This window comes from Coregonus clupeaformis, chromosome 13 (genome assembly GCF_020615455.1).
Source record: "Coregonus clupeaformis isolate EN_2021a chromosome 13, ASM2061545v1, whole genome shotgun sequence".
NCBI lineage: Eukaryota > Metazoa > Chordata > Actinopteri > Salmoniformes > Salmonidae > Coregonus > Coregonus clupeaformis.
In genome coordinates this window covers 14,779,480-14,804,647 of record NC_059204.1, presented here as the reverse complement: position 1 = coordinate 14,804,647, position 25,168 = coordinate 14,779,480, and the positions used below count along the sequence as shown (strand labels likewise).

The following is a 25,168-nucleotide window of genomic DNA, read 5'->3' as shown; positions in this document are numbered from 1 at the left end:
GTATTACCTTTTAAATCTTTCAAGATATCTGCAATATCCCAACTACTTTTCTCTAGGACCGGTTATTTCCTGTTATACCAGGCAATTAACAATTTGGTCATTAGTATCAGCACGTTCATTTAGGCTACTTCATCAGTATTAACCAATTAAGCAGCGGGTGCATAACTTATGTATAACTTATTATTTAACCCTCCGATTGCCCCCCAACAAATCTTTAATTTATATTATAAACTATGTGTTTCAAGCCCTGAATGCTGATTGGCTGACAGCAGTGGTATATCAGACGGGTATGACAAAACATTTATTTTTACTGCTCTAATTACGTTGGTAAGCAGTATATAATAGCAATAAGGCACCTTGGGGCTTTGTGGTATATGGCCAATATACCCCAGCTAAGGGCTGTATCCAGGCATTCTGAGTTGTGTTGTGCCTAAGAACAGCCCTTAGCCGTGGTATATTGGCCATTTACCACACCCCCTCGTGCCTTATTGCTTAATTAACCTTTCATGCTGAACATTTGAGTTCAGAACTATCATTCATATGTTGATGATAATAATGATGATTGTATTCTTTTTTTGGGGGGGTGGGGGGGGTGGACTTATAGCCAGTTTAAGTGATATAAAGTAACACATCAATGCAACATGTCACTACACTTTACACATGCAAACTTCAAGCAGATGAGCACAAGTACCTCAGCTTTTCAACTTCTGTATGTGTGGTTATTAAGACCAGGCACCACAACCTAATAAGGTACTTTTTCCCCCTTAATCATATCACAATCAACTTTTACCAGTTGAATGTGGACACAAATATAATACTTTTTTGTATAAAAACATTTCTGAAATATGTTATTAAAATATGCAAATTGGGTTATATGTCATTACATATATTTACATTTGCATATCACGCAAATCAAATCATATCTAAATATTTTGGTTTCATTTTGTTAAGACAATCCAGGTGTGACGAGTACTGAGGATACGAAGAGGCAGGATGCAGAAATCAACAATGTAAAGGTTTACTTAACACTGAGCAAGAGAACAACAAAGAGCGAGTACACGACAAGACACTAACAGTCACACACAACACAACACTGAACAGTCCAGGGCTATATAGGGGTGGTGATGAGATGATGAGGTGCAGGTGCACTGGAGGGGATTAGGGTGCGTTGGGTTTCCATTCCGGTGTTGCCGAGGTGGTGCGTTCAGACCGGTGGCTCAGTAGACCGGCGAATCAGAGCGCTGGAGGGGAGCAACGGGAGGAGACACGGTAGTGAGGGGGAAGGAGCAGCCAGTACGATACCTCATTTATCCGCCAGAGGACCTTAAACGGCCCCACAAACCGGGGGCTCAGTTTCTTGCAGGGCAGGCGGAGAGGGAGGTTTTTAGTGGACAGCCAGACACGGTCACCAGGCTGGAATACGGGGGCCTCACTGCGGTGGTGGTCGGCTTGGTCCTTCTGCCGACGAATGGCCCTCTGGAGATGGACATGGGCGGCGTCCCTGCGGAACCACTCGTCAACAGCGGGAGCATCGGTCTGGCTGGGTGTCTAAGGGGCCAGGGCCGGCTGGTACCACAGGATGCACTGGAAGGGAGTGAGCCCCGTGGAGGAGTGAACGAGGGAGTTCTGGGCATATTCTGCCCAGGGAAGAAACCTCACCCACTCACCCTGCCGGTCCTGACAGTGGCAACGAAGAAACCTCCCCAGCTCCTGGTTCATGCGCTCCACCTGCCCATTCAACTGAGGCCTATACACGGAAGTGAGGCTGGCCGTGGCCCCTAACATCTCCAGGAAAGCCTTCCACACTCGGGGGGTGAATTGGGGGTCACGGTCTGAGACGATGTCCTCTGGAAGTCCATAATGCCGGAAGACCTGTTGGAACAGGACCTCAGCGACCTGGAGAGCAGAAGAAAGACCGCTTAGTGGCAAAAAAACTGCATGATTTGGAGAACCGATCTAAGACCACCAGGACTGTGGTGAAGCCATCAGAACGTGGGAGGTCAGTGACAAAGTCTATGGACAGGTGTGACCAAGGTCGCTGAGGAACTGGGAGAGGAACTAGTTTGCCTGCCGGGGCATTCCGAGGTGTCTTTGTTTGGGCACATACGGAACAGGAGACATCAGTAGCCAAGGTGGGCCACCAGTATTTTTGTGAGAGAGAATGTAGGGTGCGCATCATACTGGAGTGCCCTGACGTAAAGGTGGTGTGCACCCAGATCAGCAGGCGGTCATGGACCCTGGTGGGATACATACACGCGCCCTGGGTCCTCCTGAGCTGCCAGGCGGATGTCTTCGTCCACATCCCAAACGACAGGTGCCACAATGAGAGACGGAGGCAGGATAGGACCCCCCAGATCCTTCCTTTCTCCAGTATGGTGCATCCTGGAGAGTGCGTCAGCTTTCACATTCTGGGATCCTGGGAGGTAGGACAGAATAAACTGAAAGTGAGTAAGAAATTGGGCCCACCTGGCTTGATGAGAGTTCATCCGTTTCGCTGCCCGTATGTGCTCCAAATTCCGGTGGTCAGTGAGAATCCGGAATGGATGGACTGCGCCCTCCAGCCAGTGTCTCCATTCCTCCAGAGCGAGGACCACCGCCAACAGCTCCCTGTCTCCAACTCCATAGTTCCTCTCTGCGGGGGTAAGCTTTTTCGCGAAAAAGGCACAGGGATACATTTTCTCTGGCTTACCTTGCCGCTGGGAGAGGACCACATCCACAACCTTCTCAGATGCGTCCACCTCCAGGATGAAAGGACGAGCTGGATCGGAGTGTTTTTGGAGGGGCGCTGTGTTGAACCTCTCCTTCAGCCTCTTGAAGGCAGCGTCAGCGTCAGGGTTCCAGGCCAGCTTCTGAGGTCCCCCTTAAGGAGAGATGTGAACGGGGCAGCTATGGAGCTGAAGGACCTGATGAAAAGCAGGTAGAAATTTGCAACGCCCAGGAAGCTCTGTGGGCCCTTGATGGTGGTGGGGACTGGCCATGACCTGACGGCGTCCGTCTTCGCTCTTTCCATGAACACCCCCTGAGGACTGATCCTGTATTCCAGGAAGGAGATGGCCTGTTGGTGGAATTCGCATTTCTCCCCCTTCACCAACAGGCTGTGTTCCCGGGGGCGGAGTAGGACCGCTCTGACATCCCTGACATGCTCCTCGAACGTAGCCGAGTAGATCAGGAAATCGTCGATGTACACCACCACCTGTCTACTCAGCATGTCTCTGAACACGTCATTGACGAAGGACTGGAACACGGAAGGTGCGTTGGCGAGGCCGTAGGGCATGACGCAGTATTCATAGTGGCCTGAGGTAGTGCTGAATGCAGTCTTCCACTCGTCTCCTTCCCGGATTTGGATCAGGTTGTAGGCACTCCTCAGGTCCAACTTGGTAAAGTACCCGGGCCCCTCGCAGCTGCTCGATGGCCGACGGAACCAGAGGGAGGGGGTACCGGTACTTGGTGGTGACTGCGTTCAGCCCCCGGTAGTCAATGCACAGCCTCAGTCCTCCATCTTTTTTGGCCACGAAGAAGAAGCTGGCGGAGGCAGGAGAGGTAGAGCGTCTGATGAACCCCTGTTTCAGGGTCTCTCCGCCACATACTTCTCCATGGCCTCAGTCTCCGCTATGGAGAGGGAGTAAATGCGACTCTTCAGGGGGTGTTGTCCCTCCAACAGGTCAATGGCACAGTCCCAGGGCCTGTGAGGAGGGAGACACTTAGCCTTGGAGGCAGAGAAGACATTGGAGGCAGAGAAGACATTGGAGAAGGAACGTGGAATGTTGGGCTGGAGGGCGGACTCCGGACTCTACACTGACGTGGAACAACAAACCACCGGCAGGCAGGTCCTCCGGCATGAGGGGGACCAGGCTGTGATCCCTTGTTGATCCAATTGGTGGTGGGGTTGTGTAGTCTAAGCCAGGGCAATCCCAAGACGATCCGGTGAAGGGGTGACGTGACGATGTGGAAGGACAGCTCCTCGTGGTGCTCTGGTAGTGTGGGAATGGTGATGGGGAGAGTGACGTGCGTAATGGTGCCTGATCCAAGTGGTTTATTGTCCAGCGAGGTGACATGTAGCGGAGAAGGCAGTGGCACGGTGGGCAACCACCATTCAGAGACCAGTTCCCTATCTATAAGGTTCGCCGCTGATCCAGAATCTATCATTGCTGTGGAAAGTGAAGAGAAGGAAGAACCATTCACCGTTAGGGGAACTAAAAACAATGGTTTGGTGACAGGTGATGATGGAACACTCACGGAGCGGCGACGGGAGTCATACCGCCTAGATCCGCCAGGAGATCTGTGGTCCGTGGTGGTGTAGGGGGTGCTGCCCACCTCCATGGGTGAGGACTCGGAGGCAGGGCGGCTTCCATAGCTCAGATGGGGTGAGCATCGAGGCTCCGGGAGGTGTTGGGAACGCTGTCGGTCTCTCAACATGTCGTCAAGACGAATGGACGTGGCCATGAGGGTATCAAGGTCCATCTCGTCGTCTCGACATGCGAGTTCCGTCGTGATGTCCTCCCGTAAGCCTCTCCTGAAGGCCGTGTGCAGAGCATGCTCATTCCAGCCGGAAGACGCCGCCACCATGCGAAAGCTCAGGGCGTACTCGAACGCGGCCACCTCTCCCTGTTGTATCCGGTGGAGACGCTCACCCCCGTCCTTTCCCTCCGTGGGATGATCGAACACCCCCTTGAACTGAGCGAGGAAGGTGGAGTAGGGAAGCGCCTTGGCCTCACCTCCTTCCCAGACTGCCGTGGCCCAATCCAGCGCCTTTCCCTTCAGTAGCGAAATCACCAGCGCTATCCTGGCTTGGTCCGATGGAGATGCCCCACGCTGACGCGCCAGATATAGTGAAACCTGTAGCAGGAAGCCTCTACATTTCGTAATTTTCCTGTCATAACACTCCGGCAGGGCGAGTGGTCCCTCAGACGTTGGTGATAGCATGGAAGGAGGTGGACTGGGTGCACTTGCCGCTCCCTGAGGTGGAACCGGAGCGGTGGTCAGTTTTTGCAGCATTTGGAGCACTTCTTGCATGGCAGCGTTCAGCTGGGCAATCTGCTGCTGGTGCTGGTCGAGGCGTTGGGAAACTCCAGGAGGATTACCTGCTGCATCCATCTTCGTGATTGGTGTGTGATTCTGTGACGAGTACTGAGGATACTGAGAGGCAGGACGCAGACGCAGGAATCAACTATGTAAAGGTTTGCTTAACACTGAGCAAGAGAACAACAAAGAGCGAGGACAAGGCAAGACACTAACAATCACACACAACACAACACTGAACAGTCCAGGGCTATATAGGGGTGGTGATTAGGGTGCGCTGGAGGTGATTAGGGTGCGTTGGGTTTCCATTCCGGTGTTGCCGAGGTGGTGCGCTCAGACCGGTGGCTCAGTAGACCGGCGAATCAAAGCGCCGGAGGGGAGCAACAGGAGGAGACGTGACACCAGGACTGGACTTATACAGTACATAACATATTGTGGATAAATAATTGTTTCATCTTTCTATCTGTAAAATACTAAAGAAAGGTACGTAAAATGCATTTTTGGCACATTTTTCAGAAGAAAATGCTACCTAAAATAAATATTTGACAACATATCAACAATTCCCTATGTTTAAGTCTGGAGAAACGTCTAAGGATATCCACACAATATTTGGTGTATGCAGATGCTTCTGAGGCTGAGAAAAATAAGTTGGCATGAGGGAAGAGTCTGACTTTCGTGAAAAGGAAGTTAAAGGCAAATACACTGAATTTAGCCATCCAAACGCCAAAGACCTATTTAGACCCAATCACCATATCTTCAAAGTAAGTTACTACATATAGTCCAGTTTGTAACATGCTCTATGAGATGGGATTTAAAATTATGTGTGATTCAATGTAGTGAGTGTTGAAATTATGAATGTATGTCCATTTAAAAGTGGTTACAATTCATGAAATGTTGATGATGGTAATATGATAAACTAACAAAAATATAAATTTTCATTAACTTTTTGACTTTTTCAAATACTTATATTAATGGACGAAAATACGAAAACAATCTCAAAATTGATAAGTAGATGCAAAAATGTAATTTTAGCCTGTGGTGCCTGGTTGTCACGCCCTGGCTCTGGGGACTCTTATATGTTGAGCCAGGGTGTGGATTTTCTATGTGTTATTTTCTATGTTTTGTTCTAGTTCGTGTATTTCTATGTTGGCCAGGGTGGTTCCCAATCAGAGGCAGCTATAGCTTGTTGTCTCTGATTGGGGACCATACTTAGGCAGCCTGTTTGGCACTGTTTATTGTGGGATCTTGTTCTGGAAGGTTTGTGTTCAACCCAGGACTTCACGTATCGTTTGTTTTTGTTCGTGTGTGTACTAGAAATAAAGAATGTACGCATATCACGCTGCGCCTTGGTCCGCTTCATCTAACGACGATCGTGACACTGGTCTTAATTAGATAAGTTCACAGGATGAGACTGGGCCTCAACTGACCTCCAACACACAGGCGTGACTACATCAAACACAGCAGCAATACTTTAGTTCCACTCTCAGTGTGTGTGTCAATCTCTGCAGGGTACAGCTCGAATCAGAAAGGTATTAGGCAATTCATCTGGTCTTGATTCAATGTGGAGATCCGTCCTGAGCTCTGTTCGACTCAACCTGAAATATCCAATACCGATTTAATCCTTCGAAAATATGAATTTAGTCTAACTTTTGTAAATCAAAGGAGTGTTAAGACCCAGCAGGTAAATTGCAATCTGATATTGAGGGAGAACAGAGAGGTGTGATTATTTTTTTGTATGACATGACATAGAAGAATCCTTACGATTTCAGATTGCTTGTGTTTTACTATGAATTGGTATATTTTCAAGACAGTTAATGTCATTGTGGCCTTCCCACTAGAAGGCCAATTATAATCAGTACACGTTGAGAAAGCCACAATATCAAGATCATATTTCTTCCTGCAAGAGATTGTCTGATTTAAAAAATGATGTAACTTGGTACCAGCACTAGGGGCACCGCTCTGTAGGCTACTTCTGTCAGAGAGCAGTCATTCTAATGAGCCCTCTGATATCAATGTAATGTTGACATAGGGCAGTAGCCTATATCTTGCTGTACTGCGTTAAATAAATAAAATATAACGGTGAAAGTTATGTTCAACAAGATTATATGTATTGGAAATGCAGTACTGACTGTATGCTTGTTTTTGTATTTTAGTTGCATGATGCCCAAAGTGGATGTAGCCTATTTACTTGAATGTGTGTGCAGGTCATTTTTCTACGCAAATGTACATGCCATTGATGCAAAACATATTGTCATGTCCAGCATCTTTGATAGCATATAAGGAATATATGGATGGAAAAGCTGCCAACTATATGATACTACCCAGTTCATCATGTGACAAGTCATCTATGAGTCATCTAAGCACTGTTTGTCACACAACAAATAATTAGTTTTGAAAAATCACTGCATGTTTCGCCTTGAACCTATTTTAACCCTTTACACAAAAACGATTCCTTGTTCTGGAATGGTTGAAAATGAGAAAATAAAATACAAAACAATTTTCTCTCAGTTGTTCATTATTCAATAAGTATCCACAGTAACACGTGTATAACCTTTCTCAGTTGTTATACCATCTTTTTAAAAATGCTATTTGAATTGTCCCCTCCCCGCCATGCATATCATTAAAGTGAATCCCGTTGTCCTAGGTGAAGTAGCTAGCTACTACTCGCGCCGCCAGATTGAAGCAGGTGTCCAACATGGCGATCACAGGCAACGGATCTCTCGCTACTCTTCTCTTTTTGTTCATGATTCCAGCATCTCTTCACAAAGGTAGGATTTCGGCCGATAAACTAAACAAACCTACGTCTTTTGAATGGATTTCTATGGACATGGAGGGGGGGAGGCAAAAATGAGTCTGCATTCAGAGCAAGCTTTTTTCTGGATATGTCCGTATAATTTGGATTGATAATGATTAACTAAGAAACTGAGTGTAGCCTAACTGTTCTTCAAGCTGGAATATGATATTTAATGTGCCTAATGAAGAAAAAGAAGACTCAAATATTTTTTACATTCTTTGAATATTTCAATTTCCCTCAAATTACGTTACAGATGTTTCTGTCTTCCATACTAACCCCTCACACAAATCACTTTGGCTAGTTTTCCCTTCTCGTCTGGAGCCCTGTGCCACTGCTATACTCACAAAGCTGCAGCTGGCAGTTTAAATGAGCGAAATTATATATGCAAATAGTTTTTTTCCAAAGTATAAAGACCGTAAATTCAACTGTAAAAGTTTTAATATGGTTAGTTATAATTAACCAGTCAGATGTTCTGAATACTTTTGTGTTGCGAATATCCAGATTCTGTAGAACGCCGTAGCCTACAATGAATGCTGAATATTTCTAGGGCTAGCTATTCTGAGTGCGTTACCATGCTGAAATGTAGGCTAATTTACATTGCATCATTTTGCCGGGAAAATGCTCAGCTTTATTACAGATAGAATTAGTTGTTGAATGATGTTGGCCATTAGAAATCTTTAGAAATATTATTTAGTCTGCTCAAACTATGACCCGTAGTCCTACTGGTGTGATTGATTAGTCACATTGGGTGTCAGTCATATTGTGTGTCGCATGTGTGACCTGGCAGACTGTTGATGCATAGAGATACAGCTAGGTATCTATGTAGCTAGGTACGCTACTCTGAAGCTATACCTTACAGTTGAATACCCAGGGAACGGCGTCAGTTGTGTACAGTACACCGATGGAGACAAAAGTTGTTAGTGGTGCTGTTTTGATTTTGCTTGCTTCCTAAACACCTTTTAAAAATCAAATCAGTGACTTACTTAAAATATAACATGACAAGTGTGTGCTGTTAAAGACTAGTCTACGGGATAGGCTATTACAAATTGTCAGCTGATTCAAGATTGCAAATACTGTATCATGCCACGAGCTGTAGCAAGAGATGCGTTGGGCATACATTTCATGATGAACCGAAAAGATGGCAATTCAATTCAGATGTGGCTAGCTAAACTCTATTTAATCTCTGCAGTTTTGTATCATATGTAATTCATGTTTGTTAACAATTCAATGTGAACAAAGTTATTTAGTGAATTTCCATAGCCTAATCTTGTGGAAACGAATCAATGTTTCTCCTAAAAATCTGGCACACTTGTTTTTTGATACACCCATCTCTTTTCTACAACGTGTTGATTTACAATGTTGGGCTAACTCTATCCATTATGCAAAATGAAATGCTAGGCTACTCAGTCAATAGGGAGTTTAGTTTACTGTAAACATCAACAGGTTCACCCTAATGAAAGCTACCAAGTACCAACACTTGCTGTATAGCCTATGATATTGCAGTCCACAAGATGTGCACGCACCTTAGGTAGCCTATATCTAGACAACTTTTGCAAAGGGTAAAGTCTACAAAACTTCCACTCTGTTTATAACAGATTCTTGTTTTGGGAACATAAAACTGTATTGAGATCAAATTTTTCATCAATGAGAAATTTGGCAGAATGTCGGCCAAAATCCATCTCATTCCATCTTCTCCCACTGCCGCCAGTGGGCTTCCTCTCATTACCATATTTGGTAGTGAGTGGAAACGCCAAGCGTAATCTTCACATTTATAAATCCAAGGAAATATCTGTCTCACTGTTCTATATGTGATGCCATATTGCTGAATGGGGCTTAATGGCAGCAAAATCGCTAAGGATCGTGGTGAAAGTTGCCATAACTAGCAAAGGATCATGGTCGATGTAGTCGTTTTTATCCTGCCTGGGCGAGTTAACCGGGAGCCTTCAAGGGCAGACCAGGGCTTTTGGCACCACTAGGCTGCTACGCGGTAGCCGACCAGCAGAGCACTTGACTTCACGCTCCAGACACAGGGGCCTGGAATATTTGCGCATTTCATCAGTGTGTTATCTTCCAGAGCGCTTCTTTTGAATGCGCTTTTACATTTCATTGCCAGCGTTTTTATACGAGGTATATTAGGTAATCAAATCAAATCAAATCAAATTTTATTGGTCACATGCGTCGAATACAACAGGTGCAGACATTACAGTGAAATGCTTACTTACAGCCCTTAACCAACAGTGCATTTATTTTTAACAAAAAAAGTAAAAATAAAACAACAACAAAAAAAGTGTTGAGAAAAAAAAGAGCAGAAGTAAAATAAAGTGACAGTAGGGAGGCTATATATACAGGGGGGTACCGTTGCAGAGTCAATGTGCGGGGGCACCGGCTAGTTGAGGTAGTTGAGGTAATATGTACATGTGGGTAGAGTTAAAGTGACTATGCATAAATAATTAACAGAGTAGCAGCAGCGTAAAAAGGATGGGGTGGGGGGCAGTGCAAATAGTCCGGGTAGCCATGATTAGCTGTTCAGGAGTCTTATGGCTTGGGGGTAGAAGCTGTTGAGAAGTCTTTGGACCTAGACTTGGCACTCCGGTACCGCTGGCCGTGCGGTAGCAGAGAGAACAGTCTATGACTAGGGTGGCTGGAGTCTTTGACAATTTTGAGGGCCTTCCTCTGACACCGCCTGGTATAGAGGTCCTGGATGGCAGGAAGCTTGGCCCCAGTGATGTACTGGGCCGTACGCACTACCCTCTGTAGTGCCTTGCGGTCGGAGGCCAAGTAGTTGCCATACCAGGCGGTGATGCAACCAGTCAGGATGCTCTCGATGGTGCAGCTGTATAATTTTTTGAGGATCTGAGGACCCATGCCAAATCTTTTCAGTCTCCTGAGGGGGAATAGGCTTTGTCGTGCCCTCTTCACGACTGTCTTGGTGTGTTTGGACCATGATAGTTTGTTGGTGATGTGGACACCAAGGAACTTGAAGCTCTCAACCTTGTATTATTACGTTTTGTTTTTATATAAGCTAATGTAGCCTAATCAGACCGACTCAGTCAATACAGTGCATTCAACACGTGATATTAAATAGTCGCTACTGCTGCTTTTCACACGAATGAAGCTCAAACTTCAATGTACCACATTGTCACGTGTCCATTGTTGGAACAATGCTGGATAAGGTATCACATTTGCTACCTTTGTTGATTTCAAACTAATCTTGGGGTAGGCCTACAGTCAGACAGAGCACATCAATAATTTACCTGCAGCTATGGTAAATATGGCAGTGTATTCAGGCCAAGAGAGCGCTGCAGGCGGATTGGTGCACGCAATGGTTTTGCGCTCATCTTACACGCAGTCATCAAATCACTCATGTGCTCCAATTAAAATCGATCAGCTGACGAGGCATTTGAAGTTCTTAATCTTAGTCCATTTCATTTAATGGTTTTGTGACGATCTATTTCCTTTCAAAGCCAACAATATAGCCTAACTAGTGTGTACTTTCAGAAATCACCATTGGCCTAAGGGGCAGTAATTTATCCTGCAGTTAACCTAGGCATTTTAACGGTATCAGTCCCGAGACTCCAGCAAATATAGGCTTTTCATTTATCTGACTTTCGTTTATCTGCATGTCCAGCCCTTATATTTAGCCTCACAATGAAGAGTTTTACCATTTTTCTTTTCAGGACAACCAGGGCTACAAGTAAAACAAAAACAAAATTTGACATAAACATTTTCATTCATGAGTTTTATTGACAAATGACCCCCCAAAAATAAGGTCTGCCAAACCAAAGACCTGCGGCGATGAGACAAGATCGTAATTGGATCGCAATTGGATATCACGAAATTGGGGAGAAAAAGGGGGTCAAGAAAATATACAAATAAGTGAATTTGTATGAATGCTGTAACTACAGAAATGCTTTGCTCAGTGGGAAATTAATATCCAACTAATCAGTGTCAACTGTGTGGAGTTTGGAGTTTGTGACAGCAACATTGTGAGCTTATTACAGTATTATAGACACTGTCCTTGGATTTCCTTTGATCTTCAATGTAGAAGAACCCCTTACCTTCTAATGACTCTTGTGTAGCTTGTGAGCGCCATAGAGCAAAACATGTTACATGTGCGTGTTTGTGGGAGTCAAACCATTCGGACTCTACAGATGTTTTTGTAAAAAGACCTGGCCCGGACCCCTTCGGGATCTGCCCTTGTCTCACAAACGCCGCTCTAGCTCAGCCCCCGTTAATCACACAGACTAAAATGATGCAGAAGAAATAGACAAATCCAATGATATAACCCAGAAGTCTGTAGCTCCAACACACAATGTTTAAAAGGGGTTAGAAGTCCAAAATGCGGCAGCCTCGCAGTGGGTTAACGAAATAGCATTTATAGATTTTTCCCATTGCCATTGTTTCCCAGCTAAACAGAAGAACCATACAGTTTGCTTTGTATGAGGCTGGTTTCACAATGTTTGGAGTAGGCCTTTGGATATCCTTTTTAGTGAGACTGAATCTGTTAACCTCATTTAACTCTATTAGGAGTCAGATTAGGTCATTTGAGCTCTCATTTCTAAACATAATTTGAATGCCCCCCTCCTGTATCCTGTATTGAGTTTGGCTATCTATCAAGACAGTAGGTCAGTGATTGAATGCTGGTGTGGAAATGGACCTGTATATTTGCTGCTGCTCTCTGTTTTTCTCTGGTGCCCTGAGAAGTAATGAAGAACAATGGCTTTATTTTGGGGGGAGGGGGTTGCTGCTGTACCCCGCTGTCAACAGAAGTGGTTGTGCCGTACAACAGATGATTGGGTTTGGTCACATCTGGCGACTGTGCACTTAGTATAATCAAAGACAGAGAAGGCTAGGTCTTTACTGAGGTGCCAACTGATGGAACAAGTAAAGCTCCCAACACAATCCCTGATGAGGGATGCTGGATTAAAATCAGTGATTTTGAAACTACTGCACATTATGCCACTGAAATGTAGAAAAAATAACATTCTTAGACTTTGAAGACGTCTGTCATAACAACTGTCCTAAGCCTAGCCCACTGCTCTAAAAATATTTGTACCAAAACAAATATTTTGATTAGGCCTAGTTATTTTCCCCTCAGAGTTGTTAGTCCCCTATAAACTTGTTATAGCAGGATGTCATTAAAATCAGACCGGAAGAGATGTTGTATGGTATAAGTGGGCTTTTTTATTGTTGCATGCATTCATCCATATAATGCTGGGTTCAACAATTAATAAAAACATGTATGCATATTATTTATGCTTCCATACCCCTGAATAAACAAAATACTGGTTCATCATTGTAAGCGGGTGAAGAAAATACAATACAGGTATGTATCAACTGGGCTTATTGGGCTTGTGTGATCTGCGTTCTCTCGTCTGACATTAGCATAACACTCATTACATATCAGTGAATGTGCCTCTGACGAGACCCTCCAGGCAGCCTCACTGTCTCCCACAAAATTGGATCCCTTGTGCTCATTGTATTCAGTTCCTGTCCATTGTTTCCTACCTATTGCTGCAGTGTCTTGTCTGATGATAGCTTCTCGGCTGTTTTGTCTGCACAAATGCCAGATGCTACAGGATTATGCAGTCTAAGGGCACTATTCAATCCGCATCGCGGTAGTTCAGCTTTACAGTATGATCGAAATTTAAAGGGAATGTTCCCGCTTTAGCAGAGACTGCAATCACGGTAAACGCTACATATGTCGGCTCAATCGGAAATTACCTTTACATTTCTAGCGCGGAATCTGTAATGCTTCAGCTTTACAGATTGAATAAAACCCACATTTTCTCTGTCAGAGCTGGATGATGCAAGGGAAGTCTTGTGTGAAAATGCACACTAGGCCCTCCGTTGTGGTAAAGCTTTTGAAGTAGGCAATGTCCCTAAATAGCATTATTATCTAATAACATTGTGTAGAGTCAGAGTACATTTACATTTTAGTCATTTAGCAGACGCTCTTATCCAGAGCGACTTACAGTTAGTGAGTGCATACATTTTCTTTCTTTTTTTTCATACTGGTCCCCTGTGGGAAACGAACCCACAACCCTGGCTTGCAAACGCCATGCTCTACCAACTGAGCTACACGGGACTACTCTAGCGTGAATACATTTTATTAGCAATCTATCAACAGGGGCTGCAGTAGACACAGCCTAGGCCTAGCCTATGTCTTACCCTGAAAATAAAGATGAAAGGAAATATTTGAACCACGTTGCTTTTCTTAGACAGTTTGCTGCTGCTCTGAAGTGTGTAGTATTGGTTGGGCTCCACTTGGCTGTCAGACTAGACTTCTAGACTGAGAATGAAAATGGGTGAGGGAGCAACTAATCCGTATAAGAATATTTTTGAGGATTATGGCTGGAGACTAGCAAACTGCCTTCCTATTGATTGGTCGCTTGGCCCTGCAGAAATGACAGAGTGAGACCAGATCCCTCTTAATTCTTACTTAGTTTGGACACTTAGACAGATTTTCTGCCTTATTCCTGATGCGTTCTGTCCTGCAATATTGATAATAATGATAGCAGCAGCAGCCACAACAATAACAACAGAAGTGTTATAACAGTGATGTAGTTCGAGTTTTGGCTCTGGGCTTACTGAACTAAATGCTCATGGAAGGGAGCTGTTAACTTTTGAAATTGTTTTCAAAAAGCGGTGTTGATGGCATTCATACATAATTAATTTAGATTGAAATTGTACTGCATTATGCAATGCAGGATGTATAAAACTTCAGTTCACCATTTAGTCCTAGGATTTGAAGTAATTTACTTTTGTTTTGTTTACATTTTTGCTCAGCTTTTTAAAATGAAAGCCTTGGATGATGAAGGTTTGGTTTATAATGACTAGTAATAAACTATTTAAGACAGGAGCCAGCAAACATTGATTCAGCAACTGATACAGATAAAAGTTGAATTCATCAATAGGCTAGTGGATAGAATAGTGTTTACACAAAGGTTGAAGTTGATACATTATCACAAGCAGGGGGATGTGCTAATAGACAGAGAATCCAATGTCCATGTGACCATGTTCCCTCTTATGTGCTATTACCTCGACTCCTCACTCATCTGAAAGGACAAGACAGGTTCAAGCAATATGGTGGATGCTAACTTGCTGCGTAGATGGAGTTGCTCTCAAATGGCCACTTAATGCTGTGCTCATATTGCTCTCAGATATCCACTTGACTACTGATGTTAAGCTATATGTAGGCATAGCTTATTTTTACACCATCTATTATGTAAGATTTTTTTCTTTCTTTTTCATTTTTATGCAGCCTTTGTGAAATACATGACACTGTCATCAATCATAGGCCTTAGCTGGTTCATTTATGACGGAGCTACCCACATTCCTTCCTACATTTTTTCTCATGGGAAGTCTGGATAGTATTTTCTTTGTTTTATTGGCACCATGTGCTATACAATATAGTGCCTCATTCAACTTTGAATTTCTTGCCAGTGGTTGAAGAATTCATATAGATCAATGCCATTTGACAAAAGCTCTTATTCAAACCAATCATGGACATGATTACCCAAGTTGAAATAAATAATGCACTTTTCTTGCGTATGACTCAAAACAGGCTTTTATGTCTTGACTGAAATTCTGTCATAACCCCCCTCACTTACATTTCTAGCAACAAAAGACCCTCACTACCAAAATTCATGCCGACTAGCATCAGAATTGTTTATTGTAATTCATTCAAAACTGCTCTTTGTTCAAATTAAAGGAGGAAAACAGAGCTTCTTTATTCAACACAGGCATTCAAGCTGAAGTGGTCTGCTTTGTGTGCTGAATTTATAGAAGTTGTCTGTCCAAGGTTTGCCAAAATCTTGATATTATAGCTAAGGTTATTATAGTTTTGTGTTTTTATATTTGTATTTGAAATTCAGTTTAGTTTCAGTTAGTTTACACTTTTTATAAAAATATTTCTATTTTGTTTTTATATTATTACGTTTTAGTGTTAGGGACAGAAAGTAGCCTATGCGTGAGAGGCTAGGAGCCATTTATGTGTGGTATAGTTTTTGTGTTTTTGGGGATGTTACTTTTTGCCAGTGTGGGGCAGTAATGCATGAGGTGATGGGTCAGGTCATAGGTTAGGTTGGGTTTAAAGGTAGACTCAGGGAGATGACATAGATGCACAAAGTAAGTAGTAGTAGTGGGTCAATTTCCTCAACAACAAGGAATGTTGAAGCGTGAGGCTGAACTTCTCCGCTGTTTTGGTCCCGCAGCTACCACATTGTAGCAGCGTGAAGCGCACCTGCTTAGATACTCCGTGTGACTGTGCGAGAGCAAAGTTTTACATCGTACTCATCTTGATGGGTGCGAGTGGATTGATTTTGTCAAGTTGGTGAGTATCGTTGGTCACCGCCTTTCAAAGTGTGTTGCATTCTCAAGTCAAATAAAATTGTATTTGCCACATGCGCCGAATACAACAGGTGTAGACATTACCGTGAAATGCTTACTTACAGCCCTTAACCAACAATGCATTTATTTGTTAATAAAAAAGTTAAATAAAATAACAACAAAAGTGTTGAGGAAAAAAAGAGCAGAAGTAAAATAAAATAACAGTAGGGAGGCTATATACAGGGGGGTACCGGTGCAGAGTCAATGTGCGGGGGCACCGGCTAGTTGAGGTAATATGTACATGTGGGTAGAGTTAAAGTGACTATGCATAAATAATTAACAGAGTAGCAGCAGCGTAAAAAGATGGGGTGGGGGTGCAAATAGTCCGGGTAGCCATGATTAGCTGTTCAGGAGTCTTATGGCTTGGGGGTAGAAGCTGTTGAGAAGCCTTTTGGCGCTCCGGTACCGCTTGCCGTGTGGTAGCAGAGAGAACATTCTATGACTAGGTTGGCTGGAGTCTTTGACAATTTTGAGGGCCTTCCTCTGACACCGCCTGGTATAGAGGTCCTGGTTGGCAGGAAGCTTGGCCCCAGTGATGTACTGGGCCGTAAGCACTACCCTCTGTAGTGCCTTGCGGTCGGAGGCCGAGCAGTTGCCATAACAGGCGGTGATGCAACCAGTCAAGATGCTCTCGATGGTGCAGCTGTATAACTTTTTGAGGATCTGAGGACCCATGCCAAATCTTTTCAGTCTCCTGAGGGGGAATAGGCTTTGTCTTGGTGTGTTTGGACCATGATAGTTCATTGGTGATGTGGACACCAAGGAACTTGAAGCTCTCAACCTGTTCCACAACAGCCCCGTCGATGAGAATGGGGGCGTGCTCAGTCCTCTTTCCTGTAGTCCACAATCATCTCCTTTGTCTTGGTCACGTTGAGGGAGAGGTTGTTATCCTGGCACCACACGGCCAGGTCTCTGACCTCCTCCCTATAGGCTGTCTCATCGTTGTCGGTGATCAGGCCTACCACTGTTGTGTCGTCGGCAAACTTAATGATGGTGTTGGAGTCGTGCCTGGCCATGCAGTCATGGGTGAACAGGGAGTACAGGAGGGGACTGAGCACGCACCCCTGAGGGGCCCCCGTGTTGAGGATCAGCGTGGCAGATTTGTTGTTAACTACCCTTACCACCTGGGGGCAGCCTGTCAGGAAGTCCGGGATCCAGTTGCAGAGGGAGGTGATTAGTCCCAGGATCCTTAGCTTAGTGATGAGCTTTGAGGGCACTATGGTGTTGAACGCTGAGCTGTAGTCAATGAATAGCATTCTCACGTACAGTGAGGGGAAAAAAGTATTTGATCCCCTGCTGATTTTGTACGTTTGCCCACTGACAAAGACATGATCAGTCTATAATTTTAATGGTAGGTCTATTTGAACAGTGAGAGACAGAATAACAACAAAAAAATCCAGATAAACGCATGTCAGAAATGTTATAAATTGATTTGCATTTTAATGAGGGAAATTAGTATTTGACCCCTCTGCAAAACATGACTTAGTACTTGGTGGCAAAACCCTTGTTGGCAATCACAGAGGTCAGACGTTTCTTGTAGTTGGCCACCAGGTTTGCACACATCTCAGGAGGGATTTTGTCCCACTCCTCTTTGCAGATCTTCTCCAAGTCATTAAGGTTTCGAGGCTGACGTTTGGCAACTCGAACCTTCAGCACCCTCCACAGATTTTTTTTATGGGATTAAGGTCTGGAGACTGGCTAGGCCACTCCAGGACCTTAATGTGCTTCTTCTTGAGCCACTCCTTTGTTGCCTTGGCCGTGTGTTTTGGGTCATTGTTATGCTGGAATACCCATCCACGAACCATTTTCAATGCCCTGGCTGAGGGAAGGTTCTCACCCAAGATTTGACGGTACATGGCCCCGTCCATCGTCCCTTTGATGCGGTGAAGTTGTCCTGTCCCCTTAGCAGAAAAACACCCCCAAAGCATAATGTTTCCACCTCCATGTTTGACGGTGGGGAGGTCATAGGCAGCATTCCTCCTCCTCCAAACACAGTGAGTTGAGTTGATGCCAAAGAGGTCGATTTTGGTCTCATCTGACCACAATACTTTCACCCAGTTCTCCTCTGAATCATTCAGATGTTCATTGGCAAACTTCAGACGGGCCTGTATATGTGCTTTCTTGAGCAGGGGGACCTTCAGTCCTTCACGGCGTAGTGTGTTACCAATTGTTTTCTTGGTGACTATGGTCCCAGCTGCCTTGAGATCATTGACAAGATCCTCCCGTGTAGTTCTGGGCTGATTCCTCACCGCTGTCATGATCATTGCAACTCCACGAGGTGAGATCTTGCATGGAGCCCCAGGCCGAGGGAGATTGACAGTTCTTTTGTGTTTCTTCCATTTGCGAATAATCGCACCAACTGTTGTCACCTTCTCACCAAGCTGCTTGGCGATGGTCTTGTAGCCCATTCCAGCCTTGTGTAGGTCTACAATCTTGTCCCTGACATCCTTGGAGAGCTCTTTGGTCTTGGCCATGGTGGAGAGTTTGGAATCTGATTGATCGATTGCTTCTGTGGACAGGTGTCTTTTATACAGGTAACAAGCTGAGATTAGGAGCACTCCCTTTAAGAGTGTGCTCCTAATCTCAGCTCGTTACCTGTATAAAAGACACCTGGGAGCCAGAAATCTTTCTGATTGAGAGGGGGTCAAATACTTATTTCCCTCATTAAAATGCAAATCAACTTATAACATTTTTTACATGCATTTGTCTGGATTTTGTTGTTGTTATTCTCTCACTGTTCAAATAAACCTACCATTAAAAGTATAGACTGATCATTTCTTTGTCAGTGGGCAAACGTACAAAATCAGCAGGGGATCAAATACTTTTTTTCCCTCACTGTAGGTGTTCCTTCTGTCCAGGTGGGAAAGGGCAGTGTGGAGTGCAATAGAGATTGCATCATCTGTGGATCTGTTGGGGCGGTATGCAATTTGGAGTGGGTCTAGGGTTTCTGGGATAATGGTGTTGATGTGAGCCATGACCAGCCTTTCAAAGCACTTCATGGCTACAGACGTCAGTGCTACGGGTCGGTAGTCATTTAGGCAGGTTATCTTAGTGTCCTTGGGCACGGGGACTATGGTGGTCTGCTTGAAACATGTTGGTATTACAGACTCAGTCAGGGACATGTTGGAAATGTCGGTGAAGACACTTGCCAGTTGGTCAGCACATGCTCGGAGTACACGTCCTGGTAATCCGTCTGGCCCTGCGGCCTTGTGAATGTTGACCTGCTTAAAAGTCTTATTCACATCTATTACGGAGAGCGTGATCACATAGTCATCCGGAACAGCTGGTGCTCTCATGCATGCTTCAGTGTTGCTTGCCTCGAAGCGAGCATAGAAGTGGTTTAGCTCGTCTGGTAGGCTTGTGTCACTGGGCAGCTCGCGGCTGTGCTTCCCTTTGTAGTCTGTAATAGTTTTCAAGCCCTGCCACATCCGACGAGCGTCAGAGCCGGTGTAGTACGATTCAATCTTAGTCCTGTACTGACTCTTTGCCTATTTGATGGTTTGTCGGAGGGCATAGCGGGATTTCTTATAAGCGTCCGGGTTAGAGTCCCGCTCCTTGAAAGCGGCAGCTCTACCCTTTAGCTCAGTGCGGATGTTGCCTGTAATCCATGGTTTCTGGTTGGGGTATGTACGTACAGTCACTGTGGGGACGACGTCATCAATGCACTTATTGATGAAGCCAGTGACTGATGTGGTTTACTCCTCAATGCTATCTGAAGAATCCCGGAACATGTTCCAGTCTGTGCTAGCAAAACAGTCCTGTAGCTTAGCATCTGCGTCATCTGACCACTTTTTTATTAACCGAGTCACTGGTGCTTCCTGCTTTAGTTTTTGATTATAAGCAGGAATCAGGAGGATAGAGTTATGGTCAGATTTGCCAAATGGAGGGCGAGGGAGAGCTTTGTATGCGTCTCTGTGTGTGGAGTAAAGGTGGTCTAGAGTTTTTTTCCCTCTGGTTGCACATTTAACATGCTGGTAGAAATTAGTCCCCGGCCACTAGGAGCGCTGCCTCTGGATGAGCGTTTTCCTGTTTAGTTATGGCCTTATACAGCTCATTAAGTGCAATCTTAATGCCAGCATTGGTTTGTGGTGGTAAATAGACAGCTATGAAAAATATAGTTGAAAACTCTCTTGGTAAATAGTGTGGTCTACAGCTTATCATAAGGTACTCTACCTCAGGCGAGCAAAACCTTGAGACTTTGATTTTGTGCACTAGCTGTTGTTTACAAATATACACAGACCGCCACCTCTTGTCTTACCGGAGTCTGCCTTTCTATCCTGCCGATGTAGCGTATAGCCCGCTAGCTGTTTTTTGTCCATTCTGGGGATAATTGTCCGACGTGCGCCTACATGTCAACTGCAGAACTACAAAAATCATGTGATTAAAGGTCAGTCGACCGCAAGTTTCAGAAGTTTCTCTTCAGAAACTTAATCCTGAAGCTTTCGCCTGCATTGTGGGAGGCTCTATTGTCAACTAATCATTAGTCGTTGTTTTTGTGACCAAAGACATAACTGAAACAACCAATTTGCCACGATTTATATGTACAGTAAATATACACTGAGTATACCAAACATTAGGAACACCCACCCCCATTTTGCCCTCAGAACAGCCTCAATTCATGGGGGCATGGACTCTACAAGGTGTCGAAAGCATTCCACAGGGATGCTGGCCCATGTTGACTCCAATGCGTTCCACAGTTGTGTACGTTGGCTGGATTTCCTTTGGGTGGTGGACCATTCTTGATACACGCGAAACTGTTGAGCGTGAAAAACCCAGCACAGTTGCAGTTCTTGACACAAACAAGTGCACCTGGCACCTACTGCCATACCCCATTCAAAGGAACTTCAATCTTTTGTCTTGCCCATTCACCCTCTGAATGGCACACATACACAATCCATGTCTCAATTGTCTCAAGGCTTAAAAATCCTTCTTTAACCTGTCTCCTCCCCTTCATCTACACTGATTGAAGTGGATTTAACAAGTGACATCAGTAAGGGATCATAGCTTTCAGCTGGATTCACATGGTCAGTCTATGTCATGGAAAGAGCAGGTGTCCTTAAAAATTTTTTCACTCAGTGTATAGAAATTGATTTGATATTTAAGGCTCTATCTCACGAAGTGATTGTACAATGTACACACATAATATTCTATTATGATTTCAGTTTGTGAGTGTGTGATATGGGGGGGTTAGATACATGTTTATTTCGACATTATAAAGAAAACATATTTTATAAACAATGGCATCACTGCCATGTTGGAACACAGCCTTGCTGTTGGAAAACCACATTTATGTCAGACTTTCAGCTGTCGCAGATGCACCTCCCCCGACATCACTCCTCCACTTTCGTCTACAGTCATTTGCTTTAGCCTTACCACTCAAATGTGGCCAATATCTGCAGTGCTGCTCGTGGCAATGTCATCTCGCTGAGTCTACCTTTTAAATAAAAAAATGAATCTCAATGTGACCCGCCAGATTCAGAAGCTTGAAAACCCCATTAGGAAAAAAAGCTTGAAAACCCATTCAACTTTTGCTCCCCCAAGAAACTACAACTGAACATAATTCAGGATGGTTTTTATTTTAGTTAGTTTTGAAGTCAAAGATAATAGTTTCAGTATAGTTTTTGTTTTTCAAAACGGGTTAGTTAATTATTTTATTTCAGTTTCCGCAATAATTTTTTCATGATTAACATCGTTTTAGTTTTAGTCTACTATAATAACATTGATTATAGCACACTGTTTCTAAATAAAAAGATCATATCAAGGAGAAGAACTCTGCCTTAATTGATATGCCAGCATTTTATTAGCAACCATCCACGAGTGTGCCAGTGGTTGATATGCACAATACGACCAAAAAACATTAACTGGGAATGTTTTTGGTAAACATTAGGCGTACATTAAACCTCATTGATATCAATCAATCTTTAATATCATTAAGGGTTGCATCACATCTGCCACCGTGCCATAGCTTTGCCTATATGACTATGTGGAACATTTAGCATCAATTCTAATTAGCCTGCAATAAAAATGAAAGTCATTTACACATCACCTATTTACAAATAAACATAATCTGTCGTTAACAGAATGTACCTTGACGCTGGCAGGAAATTTGAACCGTCTTATTAACGAATGGTTTGAATCTATTCAGCAGGTAGTTAATGAGCAGTGGAATTGAATTCTGAGATACATATCCCCCCACTTGTCCCCCTCCTGCAGTCCCATCCCTCCGCCTTCCCACCTCAGCCATCCCTACTGCCTGACTTGTGTGAAGCCATTGCAGCGGATGAAACTGTGCTACCCCATACATCATATTGCCTCCTACACAATAAATATCTCCCATTAAGTGTAGCGTACAAGGATCTATTAGCACTACTTTAAAACCCATACAACATCCTCATGTCTCATGTTCGAGGTCAATCATGCCATTTCTCAGAGTAAAGCTTTTCTTTATTGAGACAAAAATTCACTCTTGTGCTAATTCTACTCTGAATGTGCTATCCACTGAGACCATAACCACTTCATCTATTCAATGGGTGTGTGTGCTCTTATCACATGGACTTTTTTGTGATATGTTTCACAATTATTTTCCATCCATTTATCTATGAGTGGTTGTTCAACAAGAACATCCACAGTCGCTGCAAAGTGTCCGTCTTGGTTGGTTGCAAGAATTATGATAAGCTCTTATTGAACTTCAGCAGTGTGAAGTCAAGTTGACTACCACTGCAACCTCACACCACATAGTCATGGGTCTAGCTCCACAGTATGTTTAAAAACTGTAAGAGCAGCATCTTAGCTTAATCAGCACTAAAGCATTTTCAAAAGACATTTCCAATTAGAAAAGATGAGAATCCTTTGTTGTTACAGTGGGGGGAAAAAGTATTTAGTCAGCCACCAATTGTGCAAGTTCTCCCACTTAAAAAGATGAGAGAGGCCTGTAATTTTCATCATAGGTACACGTCAACTATGACAGACAAAATGAGAAAAAAAAATCCAGAAAATCACATTTTAGGATTTTTTAATGAATTTATTTGCAAATTATGGTGGAAAATAAGTATTTGGTCAATAACAAAAGTTTCTCAATACTTTGTTATATACCCTTTGTTGGCAATGATACAGGTCAAACGTTTTCTGTAAGTCTTCACAAGGTTTTCACACACTGTTGCTGGTATTTTGGCCCATTCCTCCATGCAGATCTCCTCTAGAGCAGTGATGTTTTGGGGCTGTCGCTGGGCAACACGGACTTTCAACTCCCTCCAAAGATTTTCTATGGGGTTGAGATCTGGAGACTGGCTAGGCCACTCCAGGACCTTGAAATGCTTCTAACGAAGCCACTCCTTCGTTGCCCGGGCGGTGTGTTTGGGATCATTGTCATGCTGAACGACCCAGCCACGTTTCATCTTCAATGCCCTTGCTGATGGAAGGAGGTTTTCACTCAAACTCTCACGATACATGGCCCCATTCATTCTTTCCTCTACACGGATCAGTCGTCCTGGTCCCTTTGCAGAAAAACAGCCCCAAAGCATGATGTTTCCACCCCCATGCTTCACAGTAGGTATGGTGTTCTTTGGATGCAACTCAGCATTCTTTGTCATCCAAACACGACGAGTTGAGTTTTTACCAAAAAGTTCTATTTTGGTTTCATCTGACCATATGACATTCTCCCAATCCTCTTCTGGATCATCCAAATCCACTCTAGCAAACTTCAGACGGGCCTGGACATGTACTGGCTTAAGCAGGGGGACACGTCTTGTAAATGTAAATGTAAATGTCTTGCACTGCAGGATTTGAGTCCCTGGCGGCGTAGTGTGTTACTGATGGTAGGCTTTGTTACTTTGGTCCCAGCTCTCTGCAGGTCATTCACTAGGTCCCCCCGTGTGGTTCTGGGATTTTTGCTCACCGTTCTTGTGATCATTTTGACCCCACGGGGTGAGATCTTGCGTGGAGCCCCAGATCGAGGGAGATTATCAGTGGTCTTGTATGTCTTCCATTTCCTAATAATTGCTCCCACAGTTGATTTCTTCAAACCAAGCTGCATACCTATTGCAGATTCAGTCTTCACAGCCTGGTGCAGGTCTACAATTTTGTTTCTGGTGTCCTTTGACAGCTCTTTGGTCTTGGCCATAGTGGAGTTTGGAGTGTGACTGTTTGAGGTTGTGGACATGTCTTTTATACTGATAACAAGTTCAAACAGGTGCCATTAATACAGGTAACGAGTGGAGGACAGAGGAGCCTCTTAAAGAAGAAGTTACAGGTCTGTGAGAGCCAGAAATCTTGCTTGTTTGTAGGTGACCAAATACTTATTTTCCACCATAATTTGCAAATAAATTCATTAAAAATCCTACAATGTGATTTTCTGGATTTCTTTTTCTCAATTTGTCTGTCATAGTTGACGTGTACCTATGATGAAAATTACAGGCCTCTCTCATCTTTTTAAGTGGGAGAACTTGCACAATTGGTGGCTGACTAAATACTTTTTTCCCCCACTGTATATAACACTCGGTCATAGACAATTTTCTGGATAAACCTCTGGACACTTTGATCAAGAGGCCCAACTTTGTGGTACACTACAGGTTTTGCACCTCCCCTCAGTCAGTGTGAAGTTCGTATCGACTGGACGTTGCCTGCTTTTGGAGTGAACTCCTCATGCTGGAAGGATGTTCAATGATTTGGAAGTTTTAGGCTTCTTTTGTGGCTGAAGCCAGAGTTTCCTTGCAGACAAAAATATAAACGTGCATGCAGTCTTCGGTAGTTTGAGTCAATTCATTAAAGAATGCACAAGTGCCTTGTGAGCCTATTTTGGCTTTTTTCATTTAGTCGCGTTCCGGGATTGAATCATTGAGTGCATTCTAATTTGTTTCCCTTCCCCTGTTGCATTTCCGTTGTGGGTTTTTGTGTGCCAGAAAATAACACTTGTTGGTTTTGGTGACCTCAGATGATTTGTTTAGTATTTTGCCTTGTCCCTGTTGA

General features: G+C 44.0%; 1 protein-coding gene across 5 annotated transcripts in view; it reads left to right on the top strand.

The window, feature by feature from the left end:
• The first annotated feature begins 7,664 nt into the window (after window positions 1-7,664).
• The window catches only part of LOC121579328 (cell adhesion molecule 1), a 467,092-nt gene continuing 449,588 nt past the window's right edge, over window positions 7,665-25,168 (top strand). For all 5 annotated transcript variants that reach the window (XM_041893817.2, XM_041893819.2, XM_041893818.2 and 2 more), the window contains exon 1: window positions 7,665-7,787. In XM_041893817.2, coding sequence (XP_041749751.1) covers window positions 7,715-7,787 — 73 coding nt within the window. In that variant the 5' untranslated portion in view covers window positions 7,665-7,714. The remainder of the gene's footprint in view (window positions 7,788-25,168) is intronic.